The sequence below is a fragment of the Myotis daubentonii genome, chromosome 2 (assembly GCF_963259705.1).
Source record: "Myotis daubentonii chromosome 2, mMyoDau2.1, whole genome shotgun sequence".
Taxonomy (NCBI): domain Eukaryota; kingdom Metazoa; phylum Chordata; class Mammalia; order Chiroptera; family Vespertilionidae; genus Myotis; species Myotis daubentonii.
The window spans coordinates 145,679,300-145,693,824 of NC_081841.1; the positions used below are offsets into that span (position 1 = coordinate 145,679,300).

Genomic DNA, 14,525 nt, shown 5'->3' on the forward strand with positions numbered 1-14,525 from the left:
GGCAGTTGTGGGTGATCAGGCTGGCAGGGAAGTGCAGTTGGGGGCAACTGGGCTGTCAGGAGAGGGCGGTTGGGGGCAATCAGGCCAGCAAAGGAGTCAGGCTGGCAGGGGAGGGCAGTTGGGGGTGATTAGGCTAGCAGGGGAGCAGTTAGATGTCAATCAGGCCGGAGGGGAGTGTTTAGGGAGTGATCGGGCTGCCAGGCAGAAGCAGTTAGGGGCAATCAGGCAGGCAGGCAGGCAGGCATTGGGTTAGGAACCAGCAGTCTCAGATTGTGAGAGGGATGTCCGACTGCCTGGGATCGGGCCTAAACCGGCAGTCGGACATCCCCCACGGGGTCCCAGATTGGAGAGGGTGCAGGCCGTGCTGAGGGACACTCCCCCGACCCTGTGCATGAATTTCATGTACCGGGCTTCTAGTAATTTTATAACCTCTTTCACTCAATATTTTTAAATAAATTCTAGGTCTAGGATCTAGACCTATAGTTTATTCAGATATAAAGAGGGAATAAATCACTGAAAGTTGTAACAACCAACTTCTTCATTTATAATTTATTAAGACATTTACACGAAGAGCACAATGATATGTGTATGAAAAAAATGCTTTGGCATAGAGTAGGGAACCAGAAGTTCTGATTGGAGAAAGAGGAACATCTTAGAATTCAGTCTCAAAGCTCAGTGAGGAAGGATGGTTATGGGCTCTCTATTCCCTGGGGCCTAGAATGTGTAGGGGAAGAATTTGAGTTGGCTGATGAGATTTGTGTTTTTGTTCCAAAAACACTGTCACATAACATAGCATCTGAATTGATGTGATTTGCTGGTATTTCTGCTCTCATGGGTAGTAGCTGATTTCTGTACACTTTCGTTCTTTCTCCTTTCCTGTTATTTAGTAACATAGCTCTGGTCAATATAAATATGCAAAAGCATTTACTTCCCTGTCTTTATTTTTATGCTTATTTGTTATAATTTATATTTACATCAATTTTTTGCTAAATCTTTGCACATGTACAAGGACTTTTGGGGACTAAGAAGAGGTTACCACTCTGTCATTATAGGTATTCTTTTATATATCCAAATTATATTAGCTAATTATTCTTAGAATGTTCAAGCACAAGCACATGTGTGTGTGCACACACCTACATGCATGCAAGCATTCATAGATTTTATAACTTACATCACAGATCCAAACACATCACTGAACAGAAAAGTCGAGTATGTTGCTTATATAGGTATCATTTGTTGTTGATACTGTTGTTAATACCACAGTATTAACATTCATTCTTCTTATTTACTGGCACTCTTAAAAATATTCTATATTTAAAACATTAATAACAACATGTTAAAAACACTGAGGAGTTATGCTAACACAGATGTCCAGCCAAGTCAGCCACAGTGGGATAGAAAAAATTATAAATTTCATCTGCATGAGTACAGTCACTTATCTTCTTGAAAATCACATTGCTAATAGCTCATTGGAAATCTTTCATTAAAGGAGCTGCAGAAAGACACCCATGTACTAGTATTACCTAGGCTTAGGTGAGGAATCAATTTGTAATTCAGCTATGGATAAATAGCCATTGTTTCATGGAACTAAAATGGTTACCAGGCAGAAATGGAGTGTCATTTCACAGCAAAGACTTCAAAAGAGAGGTCAGTCACAAATAGTCACAAGAAGACCCAAGAATTTGAAATCACCAAGGAAATGACAAGGAAATATTTGACTCTGTATGCCAGGAATACATGGCTATGCCACATCTTTAAGGGAAGGGTCATTATTAATAATATCATCTTGAGCTCCGGGAAAGCAGCCACGAGGTTATCGCGAGAACCGCCTCCAGACCAAGCGCCTGTGTCTGGCAGAGCCGGTGTGAGACGAAGGGACTAGCCTTGCCTGCCGCCTAGGTCATCAAGAGTTTCAGCCGGACCTCTGAGCACACACCGAGATAGTAAGGAGCCAGACGCAAAGCACAGACTATGGCGCTGAAACGGATTAATAAGGAACTTAGTGTTTTGGCCCGTGACCCTCCAGCACAGTGTTCTGCAGGTCCAGTTGGGGATGATATGTTTCATTGGCAAGCCACAATTGTGGGACCTAATGACAGCCCATATCAAGGTGGTGTATTCTTTTTGACAATTCATTTTCCTACAGACTACCCCTTCAAACCACCTAAGGTTGCATTTACAACAAGGATTTATCATCCAAATATTAACAGTAATGGCAGCATTTGTCTCGATATTCTAAGATCACAGTGGTCTCCTGCATTAACTATTTCTAAAGTTCTTTTATCCATTTGTTCACTGCTATGTGATCCAAACCCAGATGACCCCTTAGTGCCAGAGATTGCACGGATCTATAAAACAGACAGAGATAAGTACAACAGAATATCTCGGGAATGGACTCAGAAGTATACCATGTGATGCTACCTTAAAGTCAGCATTATAGCTGGAATAAACTTTAAATTACTGTTAAAAAAATCATCTTTTAATTTTTTAATATATTATTATTTTGAATAGATCTGTTAATAGATTACTCAGGACTTCATTTTGAAAAGTTGTGATTTGATCAACCAAATATAAAACAATAGTCAGGATAAATATGTCAACCATTAGCACAGTAACAAATGCTGTTATTTTTATTTTAGAAAAATTAGATAGCTGACATTTAAATAATTTGAAGCTTTCCATCAAAATCCTCAGAAATTTTTAACCATGTACACTTAAAAAAAAGTCTTGAAATCGAGGATCAGGAAACTAAAGACCTGTTTTGTAGGTCTTTATACTTGTAAATTAAAGCCATTAAGGGTTAAAAAAAAGGGGGGGGGGAATTGTGGTCACTGCTAGCTGCTCCTGTGCAATATAACAGGCTCCTTGGGGTGCGCCAATTAAGTTATACTATTTTGTTGTACAATAATGCTAATAGTAGGTATTACTTCTGCCAATGCTTATTAAACACTAGAGGCCCAGTACATGAATTTGTGCACAGGTGGGGTCCAGTTAGCCTGCCCCAATGGGGGCTGATCAGGCTGGGCTGGCAGGGGGGAGGGGATGCAGGAGGTTGGCCAGCTGGCCCTGCCCCCAATTGGTGATCGGAGGCAGGGCTGGCCAAGGGGCGGGGCCATGGGCAGCTGGAGTGGTTATATCAGGGCCCCAATTGGGCTGGTTGGCCACCGCAGTGCACATCATAGTGATGGGTCATTCTGGTCATTCCAGCATTCTGGTCACTTGGGATATATATATATATATAATACTAGAGGCCCGGTGCACAAAAATTTGTGCACTCGGGGGGGAATGGGGGTCCCTCAGCCCGGCCTGTGCCCTCTTGCAGTCTGGGACCCCTTGGGAGATAACGACCTGCTGGCTTAGGCCTGCTGCCAGGTGGCAGAGGGCAGGCCCAATCCCTAGGTGCAGCCCCTGGTCAGACTCAGAGCAGGGCCGATTGGGGAGTTGGGGCGCCGCCCCCTGTCATGCACAGAGCAGGGCAGATTGGGAGGTTGTGATGCCACCCTCAGTCACGCTGAGGGTAGGGCCGATTGGGGGGTTGGGGCACTGCCCCCTGTCACACTCAAGGCAGAGTCGATGGGGAGGTTGTGGTGTCACTCCCTGTCACGCACAGAGCAGGGCCCATCAGGGGCTTGGGGAGCTCCCCCCTGTCACGCACAGAGCAGGGCCCATCAGGGGGTTGAGAAGCTCCCTCCTGTCACTCACAGAGCAGGGCTGATAGGGGAGTTGGGGCACTGCCCTCTATCACCCACAGAGCAGGGCAGATCAGGGAGTTGGGGCGCCACCACTCTCAAACTCAGGGCAGGGCAATGGGGAGGTTATGGCTCTACCCCATCACACACAGAGCAGGGCCCGATTGCGGGGGGGTTGAGGCACTGCCCTCTATCACCCTCAGAGCAGGGCCGATCAGGGGGTTGGGGCGCCGCCATTCTCACACTCAGGGCAGGGCCGATGGGGAGGTTATGGCTCTAACCCGTCACACACAGAGCAGGGCCCGTGGGGTGGGGGGGGGTTGGGGTGCCGTACCCTGTCACACACAGAGCTGCAGGGTGATCAGGGGGTTAGGGAGCTCCCCCCTATCAGGCACAGAGCAGGGCCAATCAGGGGGTTGGGGCGCCTTCACCTATCACAAACAGACCAGGGCCAATAGGGAGGTTGTGGCCCTGCCCCCTGTCACATACAGAGCCACAGGGTGATCAGGGGGTTTGGGCATTGCCCCCTGTCACACTGATCCCAGTGCCGGGAGGCCTCTCAGCTCCGCTGATCCCAGTGCTGGGAGGCATATTACCCTTTTACTATATAGGATAGAGGCCTGGTGCATGGGTGGGGCTGGCTGGTTTGCCCTGAAGCATGTCCTGGATCAGAGTGGGGGTCCCCACTGGGGTGCCTGGCCAGCCTGGATGAGGGGATGATGGCTGTTTGCAGGCTGGGACTGAAGCTCCCAACTGCTCCTTTTTTCTTCTTTTTTTAAATTCTGGGCCAGCTTTAGCTCTGAGGCTCCAGCTCTTAGGCCTCCGCTGCTGAAAGCAGGTATCTGGTTTGTTTCGGTTCTATAATCAAAACTCTGTATCAACTCCAGCTCTGAGATCCCAGCTGTCTGAAAGCTGGTTTCTGGGGTTTTGTTTAGTGTCTATATTTGTTACAATGTTTGAAACTGCAGGCTCAGGGGCCGGCAAGGCAGGCAGGGAACGTTGCAGTCCTCTATCACTGAAGCAAGCAAGCCTCATGTTAGTTTCAAGCTGCCTGGCTACCGGCCGCCATCTTGGCTGGCAGTTAATTTGCATATCTCGTTGATTAGCCAATGGGAAGGGTAGGGGTCATACGCCTATTGCCATGTTTCTCTTTTATTAGATAGGATATATGTGTATATATATATATATATATATATATATATATATATATATATATAATATATATAAAGTATTTTGATACCTTTATTTTATGTAATTTACATACCTTTATTTTCTGTAATTTTATAATAGCCTCATGAAATGGACATTATAGCACCTCTTTTAATAGATAGAGAGTCAGAGGGCTTGAGAAGTTGACTAACTTTCTTGTAATCACAGAACTACAATATGCCAGAATAAAGCTATACACCCATATCCTGTCTAAATCTCTGCAATATTTTTTCTAAATGTTATTTCAAACTTTTGAACACTGGATTCTTTGATCTAAGTAGAATTCTACATAAATAAGAGATTTGGGAGCCAGGCTCTGCTTTCAAATGTGAAAATATCTGAATATGATGTGAACCTTAGGCAACTAACTTAAACTTTCAAAGCCTGTTTCATCATCTGAAAAATTATCATAATTGTAAATAACTTAATGAGTTCCTGTGATTATTAAATAAAAGTGTTTGCATGTTAGCATAGTTACTGGCAGATAGTAATCATCATCATTATCCTCATCATTTCTTGGTCTTGGTATAAGTATAAAACTCTATTATGTTATTTGTTGTTTTTCTCATAATTATAAATTATCAGACCTGAACAAGATCTTTTTTTGATTTTATCATTATTATGTGTGGTATTGGCAAAGTCATATAAACTAATGTTTTCTCATCCAGAAAATGAAAGACAGGAGATAGTATATCTGTTTTATCACTGTATTATTTAACAGGAAAAACTTTTTTTGCATGTATAAAAGTAAATTTGCCTGTCCAGCATGGCTCAGTGGCTGAGTGCCACCTTTGATTCTCAGTCAGGGCATATGCCCAGGATGCAGGCTCTATCCCCAGGTGGGAGGGGGCAGGAAGGTGTGCAGGAGACAACAGATCAATGATTCTCTCTCATCATTGATGTTTCCATGGAACAGGTTTTAAGCAAAACAAAACCACCATCTCTACATTAGCTGTAATAGACTTTACCAAGCAATCACTGCACTCAGCTTGGCAAAGGTATCCCAGAATCCTTCTTTAACAGTGTTCCATAGTCATTAACAATTAATTCAAGCCCAAGTGCTCATCGGTAGATGAGTGGATAAAAAAGATGTGGTATGTTTATAACATGGAATACTATGCAGCCATAAAAAAGAAGGATCTCTTACTCTTTGAGACATCATGGAGGGACCTGGAGAGTATTATGATAAGCAAAATAAGCCAGTCAGAGAAAGACAAGTATCATATGATCTCACTCATATGTGGAATCTAATGAAGAAAATAAAATTGAGGAACAAAATAGATCCAGAGATATAGAAGCATTGAAAAGATGGCATCATCTCAGAGGGAAGGTGAGGGAGGGTGGGAAGAGATCAACCAAAGAACTTGTATGCATATATGCATAACCCATGGACACAGACAATAGGGTGAAGGCCTGGGGTGGGGCTGAGGTTGGGCTAGAAGGGGTCAGTGGGGGGGGGGGCATATATAATACTTTCAATAATAAAGATTTAATTAAAAATATAGTTCAAGTTTTCACAAAAGATGGCACTAACTTGTTACCTTCCTAATCTCTAATTTTAGTCAAATATATATATATACCCATAGGAAAATTTACATTTACCTTCCTGACTTCTAAATTACATTAATTGAATAAAAAATGTTGATTGATCAGGGTTTTTTGATCTTATGGTTAAAATAAAAAACAAATTATTATGACAGTAATGTATAGCTTTCTAAATTGACATCTCAAATTTTTAAAGACTTTTTTCAGTTTTAATTTTATATGACATAACTAAAGTCATCATTGATAAAAATCAAATTGAGTTTTGCAGTTTCTTCTAAATTGCTGGTTGTTGATCTTATAACCTATGTAGGAATTGAGTGGTGATCATGATAATGCATATAAAATACATTGAATACTCAAATTAATATATTTTTATGTTCCTCTATTTTCTGCCACCTCTGAGCCATCAACTCAGGACCAAGCCAAATTAGTCATCCCCACCTTCCAAATCACCACCCAGTGCTCCTAATTTGCTTCATTAGTTATATTTGTTTATGTGTCTCAAAGAAATAGTGTAACATCAGAATCAGAAGGAAACATCTTTTAAATTAATTAAACAAATTATTCTCCCCATCTCTGTCGTTGAAAAAGCAACCATTGTGAATAGAGCATTAGAATATACATTTTTAAAAAACATCACTGATGAGTCCTGTCTGGGTGGCTAACTTGGTTGGAGCGTCATCAGGACGCTTATGAGAGGCAGCTGATCTGTTTCTCTCTCACATCAATGTTTCTCTTTGCCTCTCTCTCTCTCTATCTGTCTCTCTCTGCCTCTCTCCTTGGGTGAGGATTAAAAAAAAATGTCCGATGATTCTGCTGCATGCTCTTAGGTCACAGGTTATAATCTCAGCTCCCACACTTTCCAGACATATGACTTCACAAGTCATTGGGTATATTTGGAATATAAATATATCCATTATTATTGTGAAGAAAGCAGCTTACATCTTGCTTCACACCTGGTAGGAGTTTAACAAATGTAATTTTCTTCTCTCTTCTACCCGTCCATCTTCACAAATTCCAGACTCATTGACAGGTGGTAAAATAAATCTTTAGTGCAACCCCAGAATTGTGGCTGAGGGAGTTGAAGTGACTTCCCCATTCTAATACTTTTACTTATCACGATTCTCATATTGTATCCTCCTGTAGCTTGACCATATGCCCCTGTCTGGATACTGTTGTATCCAATTCACCCCATGAAAAATTGGTTTTCCTTTTGATCTTTGGTGAAATCAGGGAGAAAAATAACATTTATTTAGAACCTGTTATGTATTATGTGTTTCACGTGAATTATGGCATTAAATTTGTATACTGATCATATGAAGTAGATATTTTCATCCCAGTTTTTCAGGTAAGAATCCTAAGGTCTAGATTATGTAATAAATTTATTCACTTGTAGTATGGAAACAATTCCAATTTCTGTGTCATTACCAAATTTATGTACTTCTCACTAATGTTCCAGATTGTTATTTTCTTCTCTCCAATGGGATTGTAGGGTGTTAGAACGCCACATTTTCAGGTAACACCTGCTAGGGAGAAGTCAACAACTTCTAAAGCATGCTGTCGGGGAAGGCCAAGCTCAGGAGGCGTTCTCTTAGCTTCTAAAGAATTCTGGCCTAAGACTATATTTTCTAAGTGTGCTAGCTTTAATTCTAAGCTGCTGTTTTACTTCTATCCACAACCATGTTCTTACTGGATTGCAAACCACTTTTGCAAGCCTCCAGATAAATGCTGTAAGTTCTCATTGCCCACTGACAATTCCTTACTAGTCAGTTTGACGTTTTCCCCTTGGTACAGAACAATCGAAAAGCAAAGAACACGACTCTGGCTCTAAATAACATTCCAAGAGATGGTTGCATAAATAATAGGAAATAAAAGAGGAATCACTAAAATAAAGATTTTATCTCTAATAGTCAATAATTTGAAAGAGCTAGGACAATTTATACTTGACAATGTGGACAGGTTTGAGTATGAAAAGTCAGTCAAACTATATATATGCACACACACACATGCAACGAAAATATCTATCACATTATATTTTTTGTGAACTTTGTATGCTGTTATATAAAAACGCACATTTTGAGTGACAAAAAGGAGTTTATTCTGTTGTTATTTATTTGATTCTCTTGTTCCTTAATATAAAAAATAGAACTTATGATGTTTTAGTACTTACTACCTTGAAGAAATACCAAGGATTAATTAGATGTGCATAAAGTAATCTGAGCTCCTTTGAAAAATAGCAATAATAAAGACTATTTCAATGAGAAAAATAATACACACATAACTTGCATATATTAAATATGTTTATATAGAAACTATTTATATGTATATGCATATTAAATTTATATTTATACATATTTAATTTTCCTCACACTTATACTTACATATACAAATTTGTCTTTTTGCTTATTTGCTTGTTTACAAAAGTAAAAATACTTCCAGAAAATCCTTTGTCAATTTTTCAGCTCTTCAAGGAAAATTCTATTTAAAAGGTCTGGAATGTGTGTTAAGAAAAAGAAATGACTTCACATTTTCTTGAGAAGAAAAAGCAATTTCACAGTGCACAAAATGGCTTAGAGTAACATGGATGTGTGTGTTTTTTTCCCCCCACTGTATTCTTAATTAAGAAAGATTGACATCTGTGAAGGTTTCAAGCCAAATAAAAATCCCAGATTTTAATTAGCTTTTCTTATGGTGATGTTTTCCAGCTAGGAGACATTTGCTAATCTACCAGTTTCTGAGAGAGTAGCAGTACATAAATAATATTAATAATTATGTTTATTACTTCCATAAGTGTCACAGTATGCAGTCATGTAGAGATAGCACCAGATTGAATAATTAAATATACCACAGTGGCTTTTGGCATTCTCTCTTTCACCTCTGTAACCTGCCTTCCTAGCTGTCTATATTGTACACCTGACTGCCACCCACCATCCCTGACCCTCTGCCCCCTTAAACATGCCTTTGAGTACTCTAAGCATTTTAGTTCCATGTGCCATTCACGATGAAGTTGATTTTTCACAGAGAGTGACCCAGTTGTGTGACTTTCTAGCCTCTCTCTTACAAAAACTACAAATACTGTTTTCCATTGCTACTTGCCACAAGTTCAGAATATTGATAAAACGACCTTTGCTAAATTGAAATATTATACAGAAATACAAGATGTTTTTACTCATTTTATTAATAGCCAAAGACTGCATAATGTTTCTCTTCCTCAAGGGATGTGCTTATTTCAAGAAGGCAAAACCATTAATTCAAATAATGAATCACTGATAGTGGGATTTTAAGTAGTGTTTCCAGCCAGGAACAGGTGAGGTGATATTCAAATCTCATCTGATAGGTGACAATCTACTTTATGTTAGTGTAAAACACTTCTGAAAAATAGCTGAGGAAACAAATATCAATCATGTGTAATATCATGAATCACTGAGAGAATATATGACTAATCATAGGGAGGGATCTTGAGATAAATCAACACAGATACATATCACTTTTCATGTAAGTCTTTGCATAATTGTATCTATGCAGGCTATACACATGCATGCACACCCTACACACATACATCACTATATTTATTTTGGCCCCAACCTCTCTGTTCATTATTTTCAATCATTTATGTTCTACTGCCAGTCAATCAATTGCATCAGCTATGGGATCATTTAATTAACTCATTGTGTTGGCTAAAAATAAACCAGTTTTCTCACATTGTCTAAACCCAGCTATTATGTTTACAGAATTATTAAACTCCTATGAGTGTGTAAAAGGGGCATCTGTATATAAATTTTACAAATTGTCTGAAAGTACTTGACAAATACATTATCATCAGGAAGCTTATTTTAAATGGGATTTCAGACATTTATTTGAAAGAACGGGGGGTTAATAAAATCAAAATTAATTAAAGAGATGATTAAATAACATGAGTTACAAATTCAAAGCCAGCTGATTCTTTTCAATGAATGAGTTGTCATTTGAAACATTATAATAAATAACATAAGAATTTAGTCAAAACATACTAATAGCCTGGCCGGTATGGTTCAGCAGTTGAGTATTGACCCAAGAACTAAGAGGTCACCAGTCCAGGCTGGTCAGGGCATATGCCTGGGTTATGGGTTCAATCCCTAGTAGGGGGCCTACAGGAGGTAGCCAATTGCTGATGTTTCTCTCTCATCAATGCTTCTATCTCTCTATCGCTGTACTTTCTTCTCTCTCTCAAAATCAATAAAAACATATTTTAAAAAACACAAATAATTTTTTAAACAAGTGTTGAAGATAACTTAAAATAGTTGAAACAATCTTTAGTTGTCGTGTTTCCCTCCACGTCCTGAGTGGTTCAGGGTTCGGGTCTGGAAGAGGAGCCGCACAACAAATGAAAAAGAAAAGACAGGAGATAATTTGGGAATCTTGGGGGACCAGGCGGGCGAGTCCAACTCAAGAGGAAGGACTTCCACTGTGCTCAGGCGTCACCAAGCTTTTTATAGTGAGAGGTAAACAAGGTAGTGGTTACCAAAGTTATACTGTTCTTGTGAGTTTCACTTGTTTACACCATGGTTATACTTCCTGCACTTCCTCAGACCCTTAGCTTCCCAGATAAGATCTAGGGAGTGTTATAAGGTCAAGCCTAATTATGCTAAGAGGACTGTGCCCTCAAAGCTGGAACTTGTTTGTGACTTTGCCAACAGGTCAGTCCCAGGCTTAACCCTATATCAGTTTCCCACATTTAGTTATTGCAAATTTAGGTAGCATAATTTTTATATATCAGAACTTTTTTTTTTTTTAATAGACTTGCTGGACTTTCAGAGGTATACTTCCAGCATCTTTGGACATCTGCATAGTAAAAAATGATACATAAAAGCTATTAATTGACTGAATAGATATGTTAGATATTTAAATTTATGACAATCTCTCTTATACCTTTGGGAGCCTAATATCAAATTTATAAAATTATATATATTTTTTCTAATGTGGCAGCTCACATTTCCTAGAGAACAAAGACATAAGATATCTTATCTAACTTCCATGCCTGTAACTATAGTTAAATCTACAAATTTATGTAGAGTTTTATGTAGCACTAACCTGGTACAACTTCCCTCACATTTGTCTCCTCACTACTTAAAAGTCCACTATTAGAGATTTGCTTCTTTATATCTAATAAACAACAACAAAATAATGTATTTATAGAGGAATTGACATCACTTCAACAATAAAAGGTCCAGAGACAAAAATTATTTCACTTTTATATATCTTATTTTATATTATGGAAGTTGGAACAGATATTTAAAAGAAATAAGAGACAGTAATACATACATACATATATACATTTTTTTGTCGTTTCTGTTTTTGTGGGGGTTTTTTTGTTTGTTATTTTTTGGTTTTGCTTGTTTGTTTTTAGGCTCATAGAGTCACTTTTATTGAGAACCAAAGTTTTAGGAACAAACCACAAAAATAATTCTTTCCCTGGATTGGTTTCTGTGATCTTGCAGTGAGGAGCCTAGAATGTGGATGGTCCTCTAACTTTCAGACCGATCAATGACCTTCTGTATCCACTTCTTCAGGCGGAACACATGTGCGTAGAAGCCATACTTGCCATTCCTGTCACAGCCTTCACCCCACGAGACGATGCCCATTTGATACCAGCGGTTGGTATAGGGGCTCCTCAGGACAAAGGGTCCCCCACTGTCACCTGCACAGGAATCCCCTCTTTCCCTTCATCGGGCTTGTAACCTACACAGAACATGCCGTCGGCGGTGCGGCCGCGGGTGGAGGCCTTGCAGACCCGCCGCGCCACGATGAGCAGGTTCACCACCTGCAGGACGCCGGGCTGCACCCCGGCATGACCGGCTATCCACGCCTCCTCCAGGGTGCCCCAGCCCGTCACCCACCCTTTGTGTCCCGCCTGGAGCCACCGGGCTGCCATCTGCTCGTCGGGCAGGCGCACGGGGTGGGTGTCGCTGCTGGCGGTGATGGGCCTCTTGAGCTGCAGCGGGGCGATGTCGCGGTCCAGGATGTCCCTCCAGGTGTACCTGGGGTGGAAGGAGATCTTCTCCAGCATGGGGATCTTGTCCATGCCTCGCTCATACCTGGCGCGGGAATGCTTGCCAGTGCGCACCAGAAGGTCATTCGCAGTGAAGTCCTTGTCCCAAGGCGGGGACAGGAGACAGGGGGCAGCAGTGAGGGCCCAGCGGTCACTGATGAGGCTGGCTCCGCACAGCGGCTCCTGGGGACTCTTCTGGAAAAGCATCACCTGCCAGGGCGCCAGGCTTATCTCCGCGTCCCAACCCTCCACGAGGCTCCCGTCGATGTAGGACTCCAGCAGCTCCTGCTCCGTCTTGTCCTCCAGCGACTTCTTCTCAAACAGAGGCCGCAGCCCACAAGCGGCCTCCCCAGCCCGAAGGTCTTCTCATTGAAGAAGGGCTGGACTCCACGGGGGTGCGCCCCTCGATGGCCGCGTCCGGGTCCTGGCTCTGCCCATCGACCGTCACCTCGCCCACTGGCTCCTCTGCAGAGACCCAGGCACCGGCCGGGACAGGGCCTGGCCACTCCTCACCCCCATACAGATATACGTTTATTAGGTATGGGGATTTGAGGAGGAAAAACAACAGCAGACTTAAATAAGAGTTTTCGATTTATAACTGAAACCAAGGTTCAGCTGTTTACCACCATGAAACTCAAACTCATGAGAAAGAAGCTTGTGAGAAACAAAAGAGGTTTATTCAAGTGTTGGCCCCCTGAGAAGATGGGGAACTCTTGTCCCAAACCCATCTCCACATCTCAGTGCAGGCAGAGGTTTTTATAAGGAGAGAGAGGAAGAGCAGAGCAAAAAGATCACGGAGATGGGGTTGAAAAGTTTTCTAAGTGGAAACCAGAAGAGTTCATTTCAATAAGGATCTCAAAACTGGTCACGTTATGGTCTGGTGTGTGTCACCCGTGTCTTGGTCTACTGGTTTTACATCATCTTGTTTCTTTGGTTGAAGGTTAGCAAATTTCCCAGAACTGGAATGACTGAAGGTCAGAGTCTGCATCTTCTGAAGTTAATTCCTAGTATTCTTTTTTTTTTTAATATATTTTATTGATTTTTTACAGAGAGGAAGGGAGAGAGATAGAGAGTTAGAAACATCGATGAGAGAGAAACATCGATCAGCTGCCTCCTGCACATCTCCTACTGGGGATATGCCCACAACCCAGGTACATGCCCTTGACCGGAATCGAACCTGGGACCTTTCAGTCTGCAGGCCGACGCTCTATCCACTGAGCCAAACCGATTTCGGCAATTCCTAGTATTCTGATACAAACATGCTACTAATTTACAAGCTACATATAGTCAGAGTCAACATTTACAGAAATGTTGTCAAAATAATGGTGTGGTGGGTTACAATTCCCAACTGTTAAAAAATGGGTGATGTCTTAACCCTAGCAGTTTTGCTCAGTGGTTAGAGTGTTGGCCTCAGACTGAAGGGTCAAGGTTTGGGGTTTGATTCCAGGCAAGAGCATGTACCTAAGTTGCAGGCTCCATCGATCCCCAGCCCAGTTGGGGAGGGGGAGGGGGAGAGTCTGCCGAGGCAACGAATGGATGTGTCTCTCTCACATGGATGTTTCTCTCTCTCTCTGCCTCGCCCCCTCCCTTCCACTCTCTCTTATATCCTCAGGTAGGGATTAACAACAACAACAAAAGTGATGTCTTACAATTTTAGATTTGCCAGGGAAGACCTCACTGAAAAAAGGTGATATTCAACAAATAATTAAAGGACATAGTCAAATGAGATATTTGAATATCCAGAAGAATAAATTTCCAGGTTAAAAAAAAGCATAAAAAAATTTTGACAGCAGTAAGGTCTGACAAGAGAAGTTAGAATAGTAACCAGGTGCTTCCTGATCAAGATGACAGAGTACAGGATGGGCTCACGTGTGGTAGATAAAAGTTGGGAGGGATATCTTTAGCTGCAGAGTTCCCCCTGAGGAGTGAAGGGTCCCAGCCTCACACAAGCCCCCCAACCCAGTGCAGGAAGAAAAGTCCCCATAACATCTGACTATGAAAATCAGCAGAGATTAACTTCATGACTTTTACAGGCTTTTTCTGGTGATTACTAC

General features: G+C 41.4%; 1 protein-coding gene and 1 pseudogene across 1 annotated transcript; one reads left to right on the forward strand and one right to left on the reverse strand.

The window, feature by feature from the left end:
- The first annotated feature begins 1,807 nt into the window (after nt 1–1,807).
- Nucleotides 1,808–2,472, forward strand: LOC132228420 (ubiquitin-conjugating enzyme E2 D3-like). Its single transcript, XM_059684793.1, has one exon. The coding sequence runs from the start codon at nt 1,972–1,974 to the stop codon at nt 2,413–2,415; it is 444 nt and encodes a 147-aa protein (XP_059540776.1). The 5' UTR covers nt 1,808–1,971; the 3' UTR covers nt 2,416–2,472.
- A 9,359-nt stretch (nt 2,473–11,831) lies between these two features.
- On the reverse strand, nt 11,832–13,459 carry LOC132226711 (prothrombin-like; annotated as a pseudogene).
- Between the last annotated feature and the right edge of the window lie 1,066 nt (nt 13,460–14,525).